Below are 20,111 nucleotides of genomic sequence, written 5' to 3' on the forward strand. Positions count from 1 at the left end.
CTAGGTCACACTCATATACTTTATTTGTTTACATAATTATAATTTATATTAGTTTAATTAGTGACTCATTAGTTCTATAAGAGATTCATTAATTAAGCATCCTTACCTAGCTAATTACTAATCTGAGTTTTATAACATTGACCAAAAGTACTATTTTATATCTTAATGGTAAATCATAACAAACAAAATATTGAACTAAATTCAAATATATATAATAAAGTAATTAGTTACAAAAAATTATTTGTATTAAAGCTTAATTAAGTTTTTCATAATTGGAATATAAGCAGTTTTCAAATTACTACCTAATATTCATTTTTTTACCAAGTACCTGAAAAAAATTTCAGTTTCATTTTACTATCTGTCATTAGTCGTCTTCCATTAAGTGATGACGTGTCATCACGCCTTGTCACAAATACCCCATTGTCACATTATCACCTCCAATGACACGATAATGACGTGTCAATGATTGGGCGTGATGATGTGACACTTCGTCTGTTCACGTCATCACTTAATGGAAGGAGATTAACGACAGGTAGAAAGTTGAAACAAAATTTTTTCTAGTAGGTATTTGACAAAAAATGAATTTTTAGGTAGTAATATGAAACGACCTATGTGGAAGCAAAGCTACCATGACGATTCACCAAGATGTTTTGATGATGCCAAAGCTCAAAGAGTTGTTTCAAGATTGAAGAATCAAGCATTCAAGATTCCACTCAAAGATTCAAGAATCAAATGAAGAAATCAAGAAGCATCAAGTCAAGTCAAAGTAGGTAGTAAAAAATATTTTTCAAAAAATATCAAATAGCACACTTTTTGTTTTAAAAAGGATTTTCTGAAATCTTCTAAAATCTTCTAAGTTATTAGATTTTTTACTTTCTGGTAATCGATTACCATTTGGTAGTAATCAATTACCAGTGACTAGGATGGTTTTCAAACTGGTATCAATGCTTTGCAACGTTCCAAAATGAGTTTCAAATAATGTAATCGATTACACTATATTAGTAATCGATTACAAATGAATCTGAACGTTGAAATTCAAATTCAATTGTGAAGAGTCACAACTTTTTATAAAATACATTGTGTAATCGATTACACCATTATGGTAATCGATTACCAGTGAATGTTTTTGAAGAAAATGTTAAGAGTTATAACTCTTAACATGGTTTTCTCAAAAGGTATCAAGGTTCTATAAATATATGACCTTGACACGCATTTTACATATATAACACAATATACAATAATACAAAAAAACCTTTACCAAATTCATTCTAAGTTTTTGTTCAATCTTTCCTTGAAGAAAGGAAAATTCTGCAAAAACAAAAATTGTGCTATCCTTCTATTTTTCTTTTCTTCTTCATTCATTCTCCCTCTTGCCAAAAGAATTCAAAGAACTAACCGTTTAAGAATTATTTTGATTCCCCAAACAAAGAATTCAAAGAACTAACCGTCTGAGAATTCTTTGCCCAAACACTGAATTCAAAGAACTAACCGTTTGAGAATTCTGTGTAAGAAGCAGGTAGCTTCTTGGTTGTAATAGTGAACACAAGGAAGGGTACATCCTTTGTGGTTCGCTTCAAGTAAAAGGTACATCTACTTGGTTGTTCAAAGAGAACAAGAGAGGGTACATCCTTTGTGGCTCTTTGCTTGTAAAGGATTTTTACAAGGAAAGGAAATCTCAAGAGGTTGCTTGAGAACTGGATGTAGGCATGGGTTGTTGCCGAACCAATATAAAACTTGTGTTTGCTTTCTTCTTCCTTACACTTTTTACTTTTCCGTTGTGCACTTTTTATTTCCGCTTTACGTTTGTCTAAGTTATTGTTTCTGTTCTTTACTTTCTCATAACTTAGTAGTAAAGCCTAATTGAATCTAGTGACATTAAGAAGAATAAATTTTTAATTAGTCAAGACACGTTCATAATTAATTCAACCCCCCCTTCTTAATTATTCTGAGGCCACTTGTAGGAGTGGGAATAGGCCAGGCCGGCCTACGACCTGGCCTACATAAAGCCTGACTTGAACTGACCTATTTAATTAAAAGGTTAGACCTAGACTTTTTTAAAAGCCTATTAAATTATATAGACCAGGCTTAGGCTTATTAAAAAGTCTTATAAGTCTGATAGGTCGGCATATATATATATATATATATATATATATATATATATATATATATATTATTTTTTGGATACAATTAATTTTTTTTAAAACTATTAGACTTTGATTACACATTACTGCTCCATAACTTCTATTCCTATAATCAAGGACTTTAATTACCATTTAGGTGTGAGTCATGTGCCATTTTATATTCCTCATTATTTTGATTGACTTTCCTTTTTCTTTAACTTTCCTATTACGTTCCTATTCCATAAAATATTAAATATTTATTGTGAAGAAGGCTATCAAGCCAGGCCAGACTTTTAAAAAGGTCAGGCCAAGCCAAAATAAAAGCCTTTGATAGGCTATAGGCCAGGCTCAGGTCTCAAAGATTCATCGTAGGCTAGGCTCAGGCCTTTCAAAACCTGGTCTGGCCTGGCCTATTCCCACCCCTAGCCACTTGTTCCAACAACCTATTTTTCAGGTATGAACAACTTATGTAAATCATATATAATTGGTATTTTGTTGTCTATGATCAATGTATACATGTAACATGTTATATTTTTCCTCACTCTTCCTTCATTATTCTTTGAACCCAAAATATATATCCCACCATTTGATCTTGCTGGTTCTCTTTTAGCTTTGTCCAGGTATTAAATGTATGCATCTTAACTCTTTAATTCCACCTTTAATATTATCTTATTAATCTAGTTGAGTTGATTAAACATGATAAATTAATAGGTAAGTTATTGTAAATTTCAAATAGTTTTTTTTATTCCTACTAATAAAAAATCTTATTAATTTAATGTATTTCTTATTTTGAATGAGGAATTATCTTTAAAAAATAAATAGGATAAAGTTTCTTAAGTCTATATAAAAATAAATTACATATATGTTCATCAAGTAATTTCAATTAATTTTTAGTTTTTTTGACAAGTTTATAAATATTTGGTCAAATAAAAGTGTTACAGAAATGATTTTTTCTTATTAACTTATAAAATTTACTTTTAAACATAACTTAAATTTACGAATACCATTTTTCTTTTTATTTTCAATAAAATAATAAAATTTATCATTTTATTTGAAATTAAATTATTTATTTTGATAAAACTCCTCCTTATCATTTGTTAACTAAAAAAATTATTTTTTAGATTTTCTTAATTAAGTTTTTCATAGCAAGAAAATAGACTGTTTTCATATTAATACCTAAAAATTCATTTTTTTTAAATAACTACCTAAAAAAAATTTGTTTCAATTTACTATCTTTCGTTAGTCTCACTCCGTTAAGTGATGACGTGACAAACGGAGTGTCATGACGTCCAATCACTGACATGTCATTGTCACGCCATTGAAAGTGATGACATGACAATGAGGTGTTTGTGACAAGGTATGATGACGTGGCATTCCATCTGTAACATAATCACTTAACGAAATGCGACTAACGATAAATAGTAAAATGAATTTGGAGAATTTTTTAGGTACTTGGTTGAAAAAAAATGAATATTAGGTAGTAATCTGAAAACGGTCTATATTTTAAGTATGAAAAACTTAATTAAGTCAATCTGAAAAATAATTTTTTAGTTAACAAATAATAAGGAAGAGTTTTATCAAAATAAATAATTTAATTTTGGATAAAATGATAAATTTTAAATATATATTATATATATATATATATAATAAAGTAATTAATTAAAAAATTAGTTGCATTAATGTTCATAACAAATAAAATAATTTAATTCATTTTACATAATAAACTAATGAAATAACGAACGAGAAAATAAGTGATGCACCAACAATATAAGACTATTTAATTGACTATATAAAATTATTTTACATTATTACTATTATTAAACTTAACCAATTCATAAAGTTAGTAGTATACATTATGAAGACTATAAGTGTAATTTTATTTTTATTTTAAATTTAATACTCAAAATTGTAGGCTATGGAGCATGATGGAACTCAAAGTATTGACAACCATCCCTATTAATTTATGCAAGTAAATTACCTATATCTAGACCTAGACTCATTTCGGATACTTTCCTTTTCTATTATGAGTACTTTTGTGGATACTCATTAAAGTTCAATTGTCATCCTTGTTCATCTTTGACTTTTTTAACACTTTAGTCTTTAAAATTATAAAACATCAACCATTTTCATTTGTCACTTAGTTGGCATAAAAACACTAATAATGAAATAATGATATGATACATTTCGTGATGCGATACAATCCACGCTTTATGTTTAAAGGATAACATTTTAAAGTAAGACGTTTCTTTTATTGGATTTTTCTCCCCACGAGAAACCTAAATTCAAAGAAAATTATTAATAAACACCCATATATTATTTAACACTTAACCAGATAAGAAATAAAATATAAACATGCTAGATATTATGATGAGATAGAAAAAATTTGGAAGAAGAAACTAGGAAGGCTTGGAAAGTGGTATGGGGTGCTATGGTCTCTATGGTGCCACAGGATTAAGATAGTTGTTAATGAGGAGAGTTTGGACTTTGATGCAGTGGTTGAAATTATAAGGTATAGAGCTTGTGCGTGGATTTCAGCAAAATGGAAGAATGCTTCATTTTTGTTCTACGAATGGTATGTTAACCCAGCTTGGTGTTTGAAGTCCATTCAGTAAACATATTTTGTTATATTAGGACATGGGTTTCGGCTGTTACAGGGAGTTGAGGGACTTTGGGTTAGAGCCTTAGAGGATTGGAAGTGTATATGTTGATCTTTTGTATTTGGGTGGCTACCACTTGTACCTTTACCCCCATCATCCTTCTCAATAATACTTCTACTTTTGCTGATAAAAAAAAATAATGATACACAATATTCTTTATTTTAAACACTTCTCTAACATTTTTTATTTTTTTTATTTATCTTTCTGTTATATTATAAATTTTATAATACTTATATTTTTTTTTTCTTCTCTTTCTTTAGGTATTAGATAACACATCAGATATCTATCAAACATTTTTCTAAAAAAAATAATGTGATAGGAAGAATAAAATAAAAATAAAAAGACTGGTGTTAGTTAGATGTTTATAATAGAGAGTGATCAATGTATCACTACTCTAAATTCAATCATCTTTGTCCATATTCTTTCACCTCTATTTTTCCTCTGTACATCTTGTTATTCTTCCAGCCTCATCTCTCCTGTCTCCATAATTGATGTAGATGTCACCTTAAAGGGCAAGTGAGCAATGATGAATACGGAGAAGAAGGGCTTAAAGGGCAAGTGCCACCTCCAGATGCCGGTGGCCATACATTCTTCCAAACTGGAGATGGCCCAACAACGTTCAGGTTCAATCCAAGAAACGCAGATGACATTTTTGCCGAGTTTTTCGGGTTCTCAAGCCCGTTTGGTGGTGGTGGCTGCGGCAATGGCATGAGGGGTGGTTCCTTCAGTGGAATTTTTGGTGATTTGGAGAAGGAAGGACCATGAGTCAGCAAGGTCCACGCAAGCCACATCCCATCGAAAAGACATTGCCTTGCACCCTTGAGGAACTCTATAAGGGCACTGCGAAAAAAATGAAGATCTCTAGGGAAATTGCTGATGCTAGCGGGTAATTAAGTCCTCTTCTTTGTTTGCCTTGCCTGCCATTTCAATATTATATACTATAAAATCAATTTCATGAATTATGTTGGTGGATTCGGTTAAAGTTTTAATACGTTCATGACTTGCTGCTCTAAACCCAAAATCACCTCATAAATATTTAGTTAGAACTATTACATTGATCCATGCACTCACAAAAGATGTACCTAAATGACTAAGTTGGCATATATATCAAATACATTCATATTAAGAAGTTGATATAGAAATGAAAATAATTGACCCATCTCTAGTCAGGTCGATTGTTTTAATACATTGCAAATAGTTTTTACTAACATATGCTACTATGTTTTGGATTTCTTTTCTTTGTTTGCAGGAAAACTTTGCCGGTGGAAGAAATCTTGACCATTGACATTAAACCCGGGTGTAAAAAGGGGACAAAGATCACATTCCCTGAAAAAGGAAATGAGCAGCCAAATGTTATTGCTTCGGATCTTGTGTTTGTCATTGACGAGAAACCCCACCCTGTGTTTACCAGAGATGGTAATGATTTGGTTGTGACACAAAAGGTGTCACTTGAGGAAGCTCTAACGGGCTATATTATCCATCTTACAACACTTGATGGCAGGGTTCTCAAAATTCCCATAAACAATGTTATTCATCCAACCTATGAAGAGGTGGTCCCCAGAGAAGGTATGCCAATTCCAAAAGACCCTTTGAAGAGAGGTAATCTTAGGATCAAATTCCCAGCAAAGTTGAAGTCAGAGCAGCAAGCCGGATTTAAGAAACTTTTGCCGCATTGAACTGTATCTTGTTGTGTATAGGCTTCCAATTTGCTCTCATTCTTCTCTGTCTCCTCTTTTATTTTAGGTGGCTTTCGTTTGTGTAGTTTGCGTGTAATATGTTTAGTGTTGGGAGAGGCAATGGTTGAAAAACGGTTGATTTTGATGGTATACTTAAAGTTGTGTTAGCATGTGTTGATAGTTAAACTTTGGACGTAATAGCTATGTGATTCTGAAAATGGGTTGACTCCATAATATGCAAAATGTGACGTTGATTTTGTTCACAGCAAACTACAACAACAGGATTAAAATTACGTGTTCCAATTGGTTATTCCCTTCCCAATTCGTCTAATGGATTGAAAAATAACACATCACTAAAAAAGATATTTCTTTCAAGTTTTCTACAACCATATTTTCTTTCTCGTCAAGCGGTATACTTCTTTAATCTAAACATTTACAAGGAAAACATCCGTTAGTAATTGAACAAGTTAAAATAGTGACAAAGTAAAAGCCAAATAAGGCTAACGAACAATTTTAACTTCCAAACTGTAAAATTAAAGGAGCAACAGTCCATGCTTGTATAGCTGTCACGGGATGAGCAGAAGAACATTCTCCATACTGATATCTAATAGGTAGGTTCATCTGCGATAAAGGAAAAATAGTAGTTGAGCAGAAGAATTGATAAGTTGAATAAATTTGCCACAGTTGTTGAATTTGGATTAAGATGATTGAAGTGAATGAAAAATGAGAAATGCATTGGAAAAGTAAAGTGACAATACCATCCCCGTCATCTACATCATTATAATCATCTTCATCGTCATCAAAATCTATATTCTGCAAGATTTTAATTGAGTTAGGCACTTAAATTTTTAGTTTTTTTTTTAAACAGGGAAACGAAAAAACAAAGCTTAGCAACAGTATGCTTCATAACATAAAACAAAACATAGAACCGTAACAAGAAAGGGAAAACGGTAAAATAACTCTTCAAAGTTCAAACTACTAACACCAGGTAAAATTAAGCAACTTCAAAAAAAATCCAATTTTACTAACAATTTCATTGAATGCTGAAAAAAGTTCATACCACCACCTGTTGTCAAAGGAAGAAAGTGCAATATGTGTATGCAACATTTAAGCAAATGCCACGTTTAATATAGAATTGACTTCTTCAATTTAAAAGAAACCTAACAAATCTCAGAGCAAGAACAAGATAAACCAAACATCACAATTTTCGTCATCTAAGTGCCAAGTTTGATATGGAATCCACTTAAAATTTCAAAGAAACCTAACAAAACAAAAGATAGACTAATTCTATTTTTTTCAGTTTTATATTTTGGTTTCGGGTCAGAAGGGGCAGTACAATTGTGGATAACTAATGAATCGTCAGTTGGGTCTACAGGATCTTGAACAATCACAAAGCTCAATTTGCCAAGGTTATATATGTTAACGAGAGACACTTAATTTCTCCTATAAAGAAGGGGGAAAGATCAAGATGCTATACTGCCACAGCTATGAAACTTGCCTCCATTATCAACTTAAAAATTAAAGGTGTTTTCAGTATATCTATTTTAAAATTTAAAATTTTAAAGGTCATGCTCAACCCTTGACATATTTCAACAAAATGGTTTTAATTTAGACACAGTAAACCATACAGCTGGAAGGTTTAGTTTATAGCTTCTTTAATTCCATTTGAAAATTTTTCTGGGTAAGTTTTTGAGAATAAAAAATGTATTACTACTACATCATAAAGATGAGAATGAGAAAGAACCATCTCGGGTCCTAGAATGGCAAAATTTACATATTAAAGTAGAGGTTATAGTGGAACCTGATTATAATCATCATCACTAATATCTTCTTCATCCTCCTCTTGTGCATTTTCATCCTCGTCTCCATCTTCTCCATCTTTCTTTTCATTTTCATCATTTTCCTCTTTGCCCTGCATGTGAAAAAATCATCAAAATAGAATGAATTGGAAAAGTAAAGCTTGCCCGACACTAGAATCTGAAAAGAAATACAATATTCATTTGGATCAAATGCAATCTTACTCCCAAAACTAATGATCTAGTGCTCACCATTCCTTGAAGTTTGCTAATGGAGAGTTGCAGCAATGGTAGTTATGGTGATGGAGGTAGTAACAATGCAATGATACTGGATGTAGTGATAATAAAATTGATGGCAACGGTGGTGGAGGCAATACTAACGGGATTAGCACTGGTGGTGACAACAATAATGGCATCGGTGGAGTGGCAAAGGTTGTGGCAGTGTTCACAATGACAGTGGCAATAAATAGTGGTGATGATGAAAGCAGCAGAGGAGGTTGTTGAAGTATCAATCTGAGGTTGTAGTAACTTATTACACCTTATTATATGTGTGGGTTAGAGACCACCTCTTATTAATTTTGGCTTCTTTCAATTACAAATCTTAGGATCTAGATTAAGAACTGAGAATATCTTCAGCTAGTTATAGCTCAGTTCCTTTAAAATGTTATTAGGAATTAAAATTCCAATTTTAAAAGATATACTAAGCCTGAAATTAAAAATTGTAGTTTCAATTTCCATTCTATGTGCCACAAAGAACCTTAAAGTGTACAGAAAGTCCTATCTATGTTGTGGTGGCCACAACTGCATGTGGCAGCAATTGCAGATAACATCTACCTTCATTGCAACCAGGACATCTGCCACAACTTAAAACCCTATCCCCATACAGTAACAATAAATATTGAACTTAGTAATTTAAATCAAATTGAATTGTATTTAATAAATATGTTCCATAATGAAATGAATGGAAGTGTTAGTGTCTTGTTATCACACACACATAAAGGAAGAAGTTTCAAACATAGATGCTCTACCTGGTTTGTTTTCTCTTGTTGTTCAAAGAAATCAAGTTTCTTCATCTCTGTCACAAAAGCATCTTAATTAATCAGAAAGACAAATCTAAAGCTGATCATCATTATTATAAGTATACAATGATCCACTTTGTACACATGGATAAAATACCAAGTTCAACAATCAAATAAAAATTAGTTTCAGTATCTGAAGCTATCAATCATTTATACAAAAATATTACAAACTAGAATGGAATGTTGCATCCATATGCACATATACTGCCCAATAAAACAGCATATTATGCAACTTTTAAGTAATGAGAATTTCATAAATTTCTTTCAAAAGAGTGGAAGTTATTTAGGAAGATTAAGCTTATTTTGTGCTAATCTCAAAACGTACTCACAATAGAAATTTAACCAAAGCTAATACCACATAAAAGGGGAAAGGTCATATGAAATGATTAAACCTGACTCTGGGTTCCATCGAAACTTTTTTCTTCTCGACGCACGCTTAGATGCACCTGAAAACACCAATTTAAGTTTAAATCATTTGTCAAAGGGAACCACAAAATGCATAACTAAAAAACATAACCACTGCCTTGACAGGCCGTTCCATTATTAATACCTTGAACTAACTCCTGAGGGAAATCATTGAACATTAAAACTTGTGAGAGAGAGTCACGAGTGAAATCATTCTTCTTCCTGTCCGAGAATTTAGCTATGTGCATACTTTGTCTCTCTGATGACAAAACAAGAAAAATAATAGTATCTTGTATTGAAGGTTTAAAAGACAGCGAAAAAAAAAAAGACAATGAGAGAATGGTTACTCTTGGAGGTTTTGTCCTCGAGAAAATAAGGAGAGGCTTCCCAATAATTTTGAAGGTGACTATCCCAACGAAGCAACTTTTTGGTATCATCATGAATATCATCAAGGTTAACATCAGGCAAAGTAACAGCCTGCAACAAGCGATGAAACTTATTAGAGTGTGATTTGGGAATGAAACAGAGAATGGAGAATTTGAGGGATGAAGATAGATGCCTCAGGAAAAAGATCAAATGGAACTTGAGAGGCAAATGTATTAAATCCACCTCCTCGTCCCCATCCTCCCCGTCCCCGCCCTCTGCCTGACATCTCCACTCACTTTGGATCTTTGTTCTTTGGAGGGTTGGGGCTTTAGCCCCTTGCACCCGAAAATAAATAAATCTCAAATATAGTTAAAAGTTTAATTAGGTTTTTCAAATGTTCCGTAAAACAAACACGGTAGTAATTTAATATTGGCTTGATAGCCCCGTAGAACACGTCTTTATCTAAATTATTATTACGGTTATACCCTTCTGGTTTGATGATGATAAGGGTTATTATTACTGTAATGATGATAATGGTATAATATATTTGATCGACTGAATTGAGAGACATGATATTTAATTGAAAAAAGAATTAAATATATTTTTTATTTTCATAAATATAAAAATATGTAAACTTTATCGGTAAGATTGGTAGCGGATCGTTTGGAGAGATCTATTCAGGTTGATTTATTGTCCTTCTGTTGTTATAATTATTATTCTTTTTTATTTCTCAACGGGTTTTTGTATTGAGGATGATGGTGATGGTGATGAACGTTTTATTTATTTATTTATTTATTTTGCAGGTACTAATATTCAAACTAATGAAGAGGTTGCAATTAAGCTTGTAAGTGCTTTTAACCAATTAGGTTTTGTATTATATTAGAATTAGAATACTTTTGTTATTTGTATCTATTAAAGTCTGAAGGAGAGGGCAATTTATCACTCTTAGTAGCCATGAGTTATATGAAACTGGTTTGGGAAATGGGGTTTCACATGTGAAGTAAGTTTCTGCAAGGGGTTGTCAAAATTGGGTTCAGGTTGGATTTTGCCCTGGTGTTCTTAATGTCATTGATCGAGGTTTGTGTGTGCTTCTATTCTGGGTGTCTGTGACTGTGTCTTCATTCACTGAGCCTAATGTTGTATGCTTCTTTTTGGGAGGGGACAAGGTGGATGCATAAGGGGTTCTTATGAGAGACATTTTTCACTGTTTAGTTACCAATCTTTATGGTGTGTGAGCCAGAATTTTGCTGTCATGCACAAAATTGGAAATGATTAAAGTGATTGTAGGTTTGTCCAGCATGTTATAACATTTTGTAGGCATAGGAATGAAGATGCTTCAACTGGTGCACTGTTCCTATCATGTTAATGACTGTCAAAACTCAAAAGCTAGTGTTTTATGCTTATAGTAATCTTTTCAAATAAGAAATGGATTTTTATTTTTTAATTATTGGGTGGTTCAGAATTCAGATTGTAGACTATTATTATTATTATTATTATTATGGGATTTTCATGGCCAGCATTGCTCATTACCTTCTATGATCTGCATGACTCTACTTTGTGACATATTTTATTCATTTCATAGTGAATTTTTTCATTAGTTATCCGTAAAATGATTATGCATGTGATGTAACTGCTTCATGATACCAAAATGCATATTAATTGATCTTTCTAGCATACTTTTTGCGAGATCAATGGAAGAGTTCAATTTGATAGGCTGATAGTCCAAAACTTTGGGATAGGGGGTTGGTTACAGCTTGAAACATTCCTTATGTACTGATATTAACTCTTAGGAAATTTTGTATCCAATGGTCATTAAGAAATAATTTTCTTTTAGCAGACTAAATTTTGAAGAGGTTTATAAATGGTCCCTTTTGTGCTCAGTATTGAAGATAATAATTCATAATCATATCACAATCATTTACAAATTAAGCCTTTTAGATCCTGCTTTCTTTATATTGGAGTTTTTACTGGTTTTCCCCTCAATTGTTATTTTTGAAGCATTTACTTTGTCTAGAAAGTGTGTATTGTGTGGAACAATTCGATGATTAGTCACAATTCTTGGTCTGTGAAAGTAAATCCTATAAAATAAAAAAGTACAAAAGGTATGTGTACGTAAAATTTAGTTTAATACTTATGCAGCCTGTGGGATTTACTGTTAACGTAGAGCAATTTTAATCCTATATATATAGCGTGCATAACTTTAATCCTGACATGGTCACTGCTAGGATTTTGCTGGTCATTTAGGACTTTGTTGTTCTTAGGTAATTACTAGATTTTGTATATCTTTGAGTGCTCCAGAGCTTATTTTCTTGATCTTCTTTTCCCTCTCATTCCTGTTCTTTGCTGCTTTCTGCCCTTTTTATTAGGAAAATGTCAAGACAAAGCATCCTCAGTTGCTATATGAGTCCAAGTTGTACAGAGTTCTCCAGGGAGGAAGTAATGTCTCTTGTCATATTAATTTTTTTGTCTTTCTTTTATTTTCACGTTGTGCAATGACACCTACTTTTAGTAATTGATCTTATTTATACTTATATAACAATGCCTATACAAATTTGGTATTGGCAGCTGGAATTCCAGATGTTAGATGGTTTGGAGTGGAGGGAGATTACAATGTTCTAGTGATGGATCTGCTTGGACCTAGTCTTGAAGATCTATTTAACTTCTGCAGTAGAAAGCTCTCACTAAAGACAGTTCTCATGCTTGCTGATCACATGGTAGACCGGCCTTCCCCATCTCTTGAGTGAATGAATGAGAGAAAATCCCTATTAACTATTTCATTTAGATGATACTATTAATTAATGTCTTATATAGGTCCTCTAGGTCCTGTTTATGCAACCGATTAGAAATACCTAGTTGGCTAACTAATAAACTAATAGTAACTACTTGTATTTTGATTTTTGGTCAGATCAACCGTGTTGAGTTTGTTCATTCTAAATCATTTCTTCATCGGGATATCAAACCAGACAATTTCCTCATGAGCTTGGGTTGGCAGGTAAACCAGGTGGCTGATCCTGTTTACTTGTTAGCTTTTGATGTATTGTATTTTCATTTTTTATGTATTTAATCCATTTGAATCTACATGTAGGTTTACTGTATTGATTTTGGTTTGGCAAAGAAATATAGAGATAGTTCAACCCATCAACACATTCCTTACAGGTACAAGGATTCAGATACTAATCTAAGTCATTCCTTTTGTTAGACCTTGTTGCCTAGTGGAATTGATATGACTTAATTTTGACATTGTAATTGTAACTTTTCATGTTTAGGGTGGTGGTTGTTGTTACTTTTCATGTTGTTTCATGTTGTCAATGTCATTTTAGTGTTCATCCTCATCTTCATGGAAAAGTTTAGCAAATTTAGATGCCTAAGGGAGGGTGTATTCATATGATTTCTTCAGAGCAAAATTATATGTCTGCATTATCAAACATTTTGGTGGCAGTAAAAGTTGATAACCCAATCATGTTCCAATTGACTAATATTTGTTAGATTTTCACACATCAAGTGTCTTTAATTGGTATGATGATGATTTGAATTGCCAGTATATTTATATACGGTACTCTTTCTGGATTTTGTGCCTTTAGCAGCTGAAAAACTGAGATTTGGATGCTAGCAGAGACAATGACTAAGGTTTTGATGGAAACTTGAAAGAAGTTTAGAGTTGTTCTTAATCTACGTGAATTTGCATTGGTTTCTAACTTAAATAATTCCTTGTTTTGAATTTGGTTTGAAATTATATTAGTATCAATTATCAAAATCAAATATTATTTTTTGGCTAAGATTTGGTGATTCCTCTTTCAAGTTTTATATAAAATACAAGGAAAAGAGGACAGGGAAATCAGGAAAATTCTATATCAAATAAAAACTGATTAATTTTGAAATCAACTTTCTGAAAGATTTATGTTTCTGGCTATAAATTCTGGCTACAAAGATGAGAATTATGCCTTGGAAGGCTTGGATGGTTGCTTATACAAGAAAGGGTAAGATCAGTCATGTCTCATGAATAAATATATTAGAGGGAAAATTGGAGTGGCATCTACTGAGGAAAATATGGTAGAATTGTTGCCTAAGATGGTCTGGACATGTGATAAGAAGACCAATAAAATTAGAAGCCCTAATAAGTTGATCATTTGGAGGATGGCCCAATAATAAGGGGTTGAGGTAGACCTAGATAGACTCCTGCTGAAACTATTATAAAAGATCTAGAATCAAATGTTCTCTATGAAAATTGCAGAATTGGTTATGGACAAAACACAATAACATCATTTGATCCATATAGTGCACCTCACTTGTTAGGAAGATGCTTTGGTTGTTGTACCAAGACTTCTTAAAACCAGCTATGTTGTGCTTGGTTATCCACTATGCCTATAAGTGAAATTTAGTGTCTTCCATGGGTAAGAAGGTTAATATAGTTTGATGCTTCTAAGAGAGCTAGAAACTGTGTCTTGTGTATGGCTGTTAACGGAAACAAATGTAAACAGGAATTAAGAAATAATAAAGCATGAAAATCAAGGGGATTGGAAGAGATTAAAGGATACCATATCTTAACTTTAAAGTTTTCTAACACAAGATTTATATTAAAACACCTGAAAGGACTCGCCTCTGAATCTGTGTAGTAGGTAACTTGATTGTGAAGTTGCATCTTTGTAGCATTCCTACCTCTGAAAGGTATGGGCAAATATATTCTTTATGCACTAATTTTCTAATCATGACGCATTAAAGAGACAGTGGGTGTTTGGAAACAGTTTATTTCTTTGAAATAATCACATTTTTTTCAAAGATTCTCTCACGAAGCTGATAGAAATAAGCAATTATTTCTTCAAAGAAAGTTACTGAACACACTTAGATATTAAACTAATACTTAAGAATACTCTGTCTCCTAATAATAAAATAATCTACCTAGAGTCCTGAAAATTATAATCCGTTTCTTGTCCTTTACTGAAATTATGATTCTTCCTTTCGATGCAGAATCTGCCAAGTTTCCAAAACATGGTATGTATATGTATATATATATATATATATGATTGATGCAGAATCCTGCATTATTTATTATTTGCAGACTAGTTTTAATTTTGCACTGATTCCATTGTATAATTTTCTATTCAGAAGAAATGTATTCACCTGATTGGTAGGTGATGAGAAGTGTATCAAATTTGATGTGTAGAATGCTTTTTTGCATTGCCATAGCATCCTAGTTTTGTGATTTATAGAATAAGGTTGTGAGAAGTGTATTAAATTTGATTATGTGTAGAATACTTTTTTGCATTGCCATATCATCCTAGTTTTGTGATTTATAGGATAAGGTTGTGAGAAGTGTATTAAATTTGATTATGTGTAGAATACTTTTTTGCATTGCCATATCATCCTAGTTTTGTGATTTATAGGATAAGGTTGTCAGAAGTGTATGAAATTTGATTGTGTAGAATGCTTTTTTGCATTGCCATATCATCCTTGTTTTGTGATTTAAAGGATAATGTTGTGATTCTTGTTAGTGATGTTGCATTCATGTCACCCTGATTTTATGTTTATGTAACCTTCCCCAGACTTGGCTAGTGCTGTTTTAATATTACTTTAATTTGTAAGTGTGACATTCTATCTGATCATTAAACTGCAGGGAAAATAAGAATTTAACTGGGACTGCTAGATACGCGAGTATGAATACCCACCTTGGCATTGGTATGTATGGCTGTATGATTCTTACCTGGAATTTATTAATGTGTAGCAAAAAGGCAAAGTTGTGTCATCTAACAGATACACGTTGCTTGGTCCTTCTTTTATGATCAATGCACAGAGCAAAGCCGAAGAGATGATTTGGAGTCTCTTGGTTATGTCTTGATGTATTTCTTGAGAGGAAGGTGATTATTGCTGTCTACCTTGCATTGTTATCTTCAAGTACCATGCTGAATGCCTTTGACCTGATATTCATTTTATATGTAGTCTCCCTTGGCAAGGACTTAAAGCAGGAACAAAGAAACACAAGTACGAGAGAATCAGTGAAAAAAGGTTTCTACCTCAATTGAGGTGGATACTGTTATTATTGGCCTCCTTGAATCCATATTTTGCACTATTTCTTGAACTATACTGATAACTTATTGATTATTCCAGGCCTAGTGTCGAGGTTATCCAACAGAATTTGCATCATACTTCCATTACTGCCGCACATTAAGGTTTGATGATAGGCCAGATTATGCTTACCTCAAAAGAATATTTTGCAACTTGTTTATTTGTGAAGGTGTGAAATTAATCTGACATAGAGTCCATCTCTTTTGTCTCTGTCCTTAAGAATATTTTGCGACTTGTTTATCAACAAATTGCCACCTCAAGAATCAAGATACAACAAAATCATCTAGCAGTTACTTGATGACATCCTATATGGATGGGATCCAAATACATGGTTTCTTTCAGAGGACCACAACCATCCAACTTCGTCCCATTTACACCTAATAAGTGGGAAAATTTTGAAAGGAGAAAAGAAAACCAAGGGTTTAAGAACCTCTATATAAAGATAGTTAGGCAATCACAGCTTCTCATCAGTATAGACCACCTTCCCCTCTCTTCTGTTACTAATGGCTCCCTCATCAAACTACATTTATTTCCTTTCCTCACTACGCTTTTGTTTGCTCTTCAAATCACTGTTAGAGACAGCCAGTTCTTCAGCAAAGTCACCCATTTCGACAAAGACAATGTCAAAGTGACAGAACTTCCCAACAAAGAAGCACCAGAAGTAAACAAGCCAGAGCAACAACCACCTTTCATTCCCGAGACTATGGCCTATATGGTCATCATGATGAGTCTAACCAAGTCCCCTCCACCACCCCGACTTCTTACCACCCCTACAAGACCGAGTTTGAGAACTCCAACAACAAGAACTACAACAATGATGCCTATAACACAAGGTTCTCCGAAACCAGTTACAACAACAAGTATTACAACAAGGATTCTTATGAGGGTAACCAATATGAGTTAAGTGACACAAAGTACACAGAAGAAGGATACAACAACAAGTATCACAACTCCTATCAGAACAACTACAACAACGATGCTGCCAATGAAAAATACTCCTACAACAACAACAACAACAAAAATTACAATGCTCACAATAACAGGTACAATACTTACAACAGCAATGCTGTTAGCAGGTACAATGGTGAGAGGCAAGGAATAAGTGACACAAGGTTTTTGGAGGGTGGAAAGTACTTTTATGACGTTGGCATGGAGATGTACAATCCAACAAACTATGGTGACTCGTCTAGGGAAGTAAACACTAACAATTGGTACAACAACAGAGGTGTCAACTACAATGGATACCAGAACCAGGAGGAGTTTGAAGATGAACATGAGAACTTTGAGCCATGAGCTTGGATCACTGGCAAAGTGAAGAATTCACCATACTTAATTTTGAGTATCCACTATGGGTGTTTAATGTTTTTATTGTGCTTTAGATTCAAGAAAACACAAAGTTAAAGGATATGTTAACTATGAAGGGCTTTTATTTTATTTTTTACTTAGTAGTACTTCTATTAAGTCTTGCTTCCGGATTGCAGTGTCGCTGTTATGATCTGGAAATACCATTGCGAGAGCATGAGTAATTTTTGCTTATAACATATTAATAAGTTGTAAAATATTGTGAAGTAAGCTTGTATGTGTCTTGCTCTCATTTTTATTTCTTTTATGTTCCCCTTTTTTTGGTAAGTTATACCTTTTTTGTCCGTTTGTTTCTTTGTCTTTCAAAGCAGCACAATACGAGGGTAGACTAGGCACACAGACAAACAGCAATTACAAGAGAATAGTTTCAAAAATCCCATTTTTCCTTAACTACTCTATCTACCCTGAAATTCAGATGGATACCATTTTTAATTTGAACATTGTATACTGAAGTTGAGTGGTATACACCCTTTCCGAGACCAACTGTTCAAGTGGGTTCATTCATTCATTTCATTGAAGTATTTTCCCTTTTTAACTTATCTGAATTGGGCAGTTCAGTTTTACCAGCAGCTGAATTTGCTAAAAATACAAATCCGGTGACTCGAAACTGTAATTTGGTGCATTACTATCTAGTTATATGCAAATAAGGTAGAACAAGCTAGATTTGAGCATCTTCATAGAGAGTACATAATATGTCCTACTAAATTGAGATAATCTTGTGGCTTACTTGTAGGAGGGCTGATGCAAATTACTTGTAGGTGGAAAATTTGTGAGAATAAATTGTGCAACTACTATATTAATGTGGGAATGAAACAGAGAAGGGAGAATTTGAGGGATGAAGATAGGTACCTCGGGAAAAAGATCAAATGGAACTTGAGAGGCAAATGTATTAAATCCACCTCCTCTTCCCCATCCCCATCCTCCCCGTCCCCCCCGTCCCCGCCCTCTGCCTGACATCTCCCTCAGGTTCCGACCATCAGAGCACCTGATCCTGCAATAGCCAAAAGAGAATTATTACCGATTAGGAACTGAAGCAGAGAACCATCTAGGCTAGGGTTTGAAATGCAAGGTATGTGCTACCCGTTGCAAAGATGTTGAAGGCGTTCAAACGCGCAAGAGCGATTATGGCGTCACGGTTGACCCTAGGTAGGGTTTTTGCTTTCAGATAAAGTGCGCCTTTCGCCCTTTCTAATTTCTTACACTGCTCTTCTTTTCTTTTTTTTTTACTCGCTCGAAGAAATTGAAGCAAAAATAATAAATGAGCAGGGATTGGAAATGTATATGTTGATTTCGGCTGTTACAGGTAGGGGTGGGTAATCGGGCTCAGATTCATGCACTGATCCGCGGGGCTCGTGGTTCGCGCGGGTTACGGATCAATTTTTTCAAATGGTCCATAGTTATGTCATATTTTTGGACCCGTCCCACTTAATTCGCGGACTATGCGGGTTTGGTCCGCGGGATCCGCGGATTGTCCACAATCCGCATTAGATTTAATTTATGTGATTTTGACCCAATTATATTAGGTTTGATTTTCTCTTTTTCACTTTAAACATTTCTTCTAAGAAATATATTATATAAGATAAAGATATAAAGATAAAAATAAAATATTTAAATTAAAAGATGATAAAGATAAAAAAGGATAAGATAAGAAAAATAAAAAATAACAGAAATAAAAAATTAAGATAAAAATAGATAAGTGATAATCTGCTCAAAATCTTCCTTTTTGATATTTTCTCAAATCTTTTTCTCTTTTAATCTATCATTTTCATATCTGAAAGTTATAAATAATAAAAATATCAATTCTTATCATTTCAGCCAAAAATAATTGTTAAATAAATATTTTTAAAGATATTTCAATATATTTTTATTATAAAAAATAGTTCATATCATCATTGTAGCAGGCTAAGAACATTTTGTCTTCTCACTGTGCTTAACAAATATTGAACTTGGCTTCTTGTTGACAACGTACAAGCCTTGATATGCAAGGTAAGTAAATAATATGTAATAATTATTGTCTTTTAATCACTTAACTTGACTTTATTCTAATATTTATTATTATTTCGAGTTTTAGGAAAAGAAGATGAAGATATGGAGATGGAGAAGGCTCAAGCTACTTCAAATATGAAATCATTTGTTGTTGGAGATGTTTAAATTTCATATTTTAAATTTATTGCTTGGATTTTCTTTTGTTAAGACATTATTTATTTTATTGATGTAATTGACTAATTATTGAGATTTTATTTACATTTGTATTTAACTTAATTTGATTGTATTATATTTTTATTAAAATTGAAATTCTTTTAAACTAGGCCCGCGGACCGGCCCGTTTGACCCACGGGGTCCGCGGGGCGGGGGCCAATTTATTTGTTCCGAGTAAGAAGTGGGACGGACTGACCCGGTTCACTACCAATGCGGACTTATACGGACGGGCCTTACGTGGGCGGGCCGGCCCGCTTACCCACCCCTAGTTACAGGGGATAATTTATGAAGCCGTGATTTTTTAATTAGCAGTTTTTTAGTTGAGGGACTTTGGGTTAGAGCCTTAGAGGATTGGAAGTGTATATGTTGATCTTTTGTATTTGGGTGGCTA

General features: G+C 33.1%; 2 protein-coding genes and 2 pseudogenes across 5 annotated transcripts; 3 read left to right on the top strand and 1 right to left on the bottom strand.

Moving 5' to 3' along the window:
* Positions 1-4,754: 4,754 nt before the first annotated feature.
* On the top strand, positions 4,755-6,671 carry LOC100808682 (dnaJ homolog subfamily B member 1-like; annotated as a pseudogene).
* A 214-nt stretch (positions 6,672-6,885) lies between these two features.
* Positions 6,886-18,799, bottom strand: LOC100785693 (glutamic acid-rich protein). 4 transcript variants are annotated; one of them, XM_003546416.5, is made up of 9 exons: positions 18,602-18,799; positions 18,371-18,512; positions 10,081-10,210; positions 9,879-9,992; positions 9,721-9,774; positions 9,278-9,324; positions 8,255-8,365; positions 7,212-7,266; positions 6,886-7,074 (listed from the first exon to the last, which is right to left on the bottom strand). In XM_003546416.5, the coding sequence occupies exons 2-9, from the start codon at positions 18,476-18,478 to the stop codon at positions 7,058-7,060; spliced, it is 636 nt and encodes a 211-aa protein (XP_003546464.2). In that variant the 5' UTR covers positions 18,479-18,512; positions 18,602-18,799; the 3' UTR covers positions 6,886-7,057. The 4 variants fall into 4 exon arrangements, 2 of the variants coding, with proteins under 2 accessions (XP_003546464.2, XP_040866019.1); XR_005888861.1 differs by lacking the exon at positions 6,886-7,074 and adding an exon at positions 8,502-8,762 and having other exon boundaries at positions 7,236-7,266; positions 18,602-18,775; XM_041010085.1 differs by lacking the exons at positions 18,371-18,512; positions 18,602-18,799 and adding an exon at positions 10,293-10,495.
* Positions 15,578-16,511, top strand: LOC100809220 (casein kinase 1-like protein 12). Its single transcript, XM_041010086.1, has 4 exons — positions 15,578-15,772; positions 15,888-15,951; positions 16,034-16,117; positions 16,202-16,511. The coding sequence occupies exons 1-4, from the start codon at positions 15,751-15,753 to the stop codon at positions 16,260-16,262; spliced, it is 231 nt and encodes a 76-aa protein (XP_040866020.1). The 5' UTR covers positions 15,578-15,750; the 3' UTR covers positions 16,263-16,511.
* LOC121173631 (protein E6-like) lies at positions 16,648-17,738 on the top strand (annotated as a pseudogene).
* Positions 18,800-20,111: the final 1,312 nt, after the last annotated feature.

Source organism: Glycine max, chromosome 15, assembly GCF_000004515.6.
Source record: "Glycine max cultivar Williams 82 chromosome 15, Glycine_max_v4.0, whole genome shotgun sequence".
Lineage (NCBI taxonomy): Eukaryota > Viridiplantae > Streptophyta > Magnoliopsida > Fabales > Fabaceae > Glycine > Glycine max.

Excerpts from the sequence above, each read along its gene's own strand:
- LOC100809220 (XM_041010086.1), top strand. The coding sequence starts at position 15,751 with ATGAATACCCACCTTGGCATTG. Across the intron at positions 15,773-15,887 it reads GAATACCCACCTTGGCATTG|AGCAAAGCCGAAGAGATGAT; the intron begins GTATGTATGGCT and ends ATCAATGCACAG. Across the intron at positions 16,118-16,201 it reads AGGTTTCTACCTCAATTGAG|GCCTAGTGTCGAGGTTATCC; the intron begins GTGGATACTGTT and ends TGATTATTCCAG.
- LOC100785693 (XM_003546416.5), bottom strand. The coding sequence starts at position 18,478 with ATGTCAGGCAGAGGGCGGGGACGGGGGGGACGGGGAGGATGGGGATGG. Across the intron at positions 10,211-18,370 it reads CATTTGATCTTTTTCCCGAG|GCTGTTACTTTGCCTGATGT; the intron begins GTACCTATCTTC and ends CGCTTGTTGCAG. Across the intron at positions 9,993-10,080 it reads CGAGGACAAAACCTCCAAGA|AGAGACAAAGTATGCACATA; the intron begins GTAACCATTCTC and ends TTTTGTCATCAG.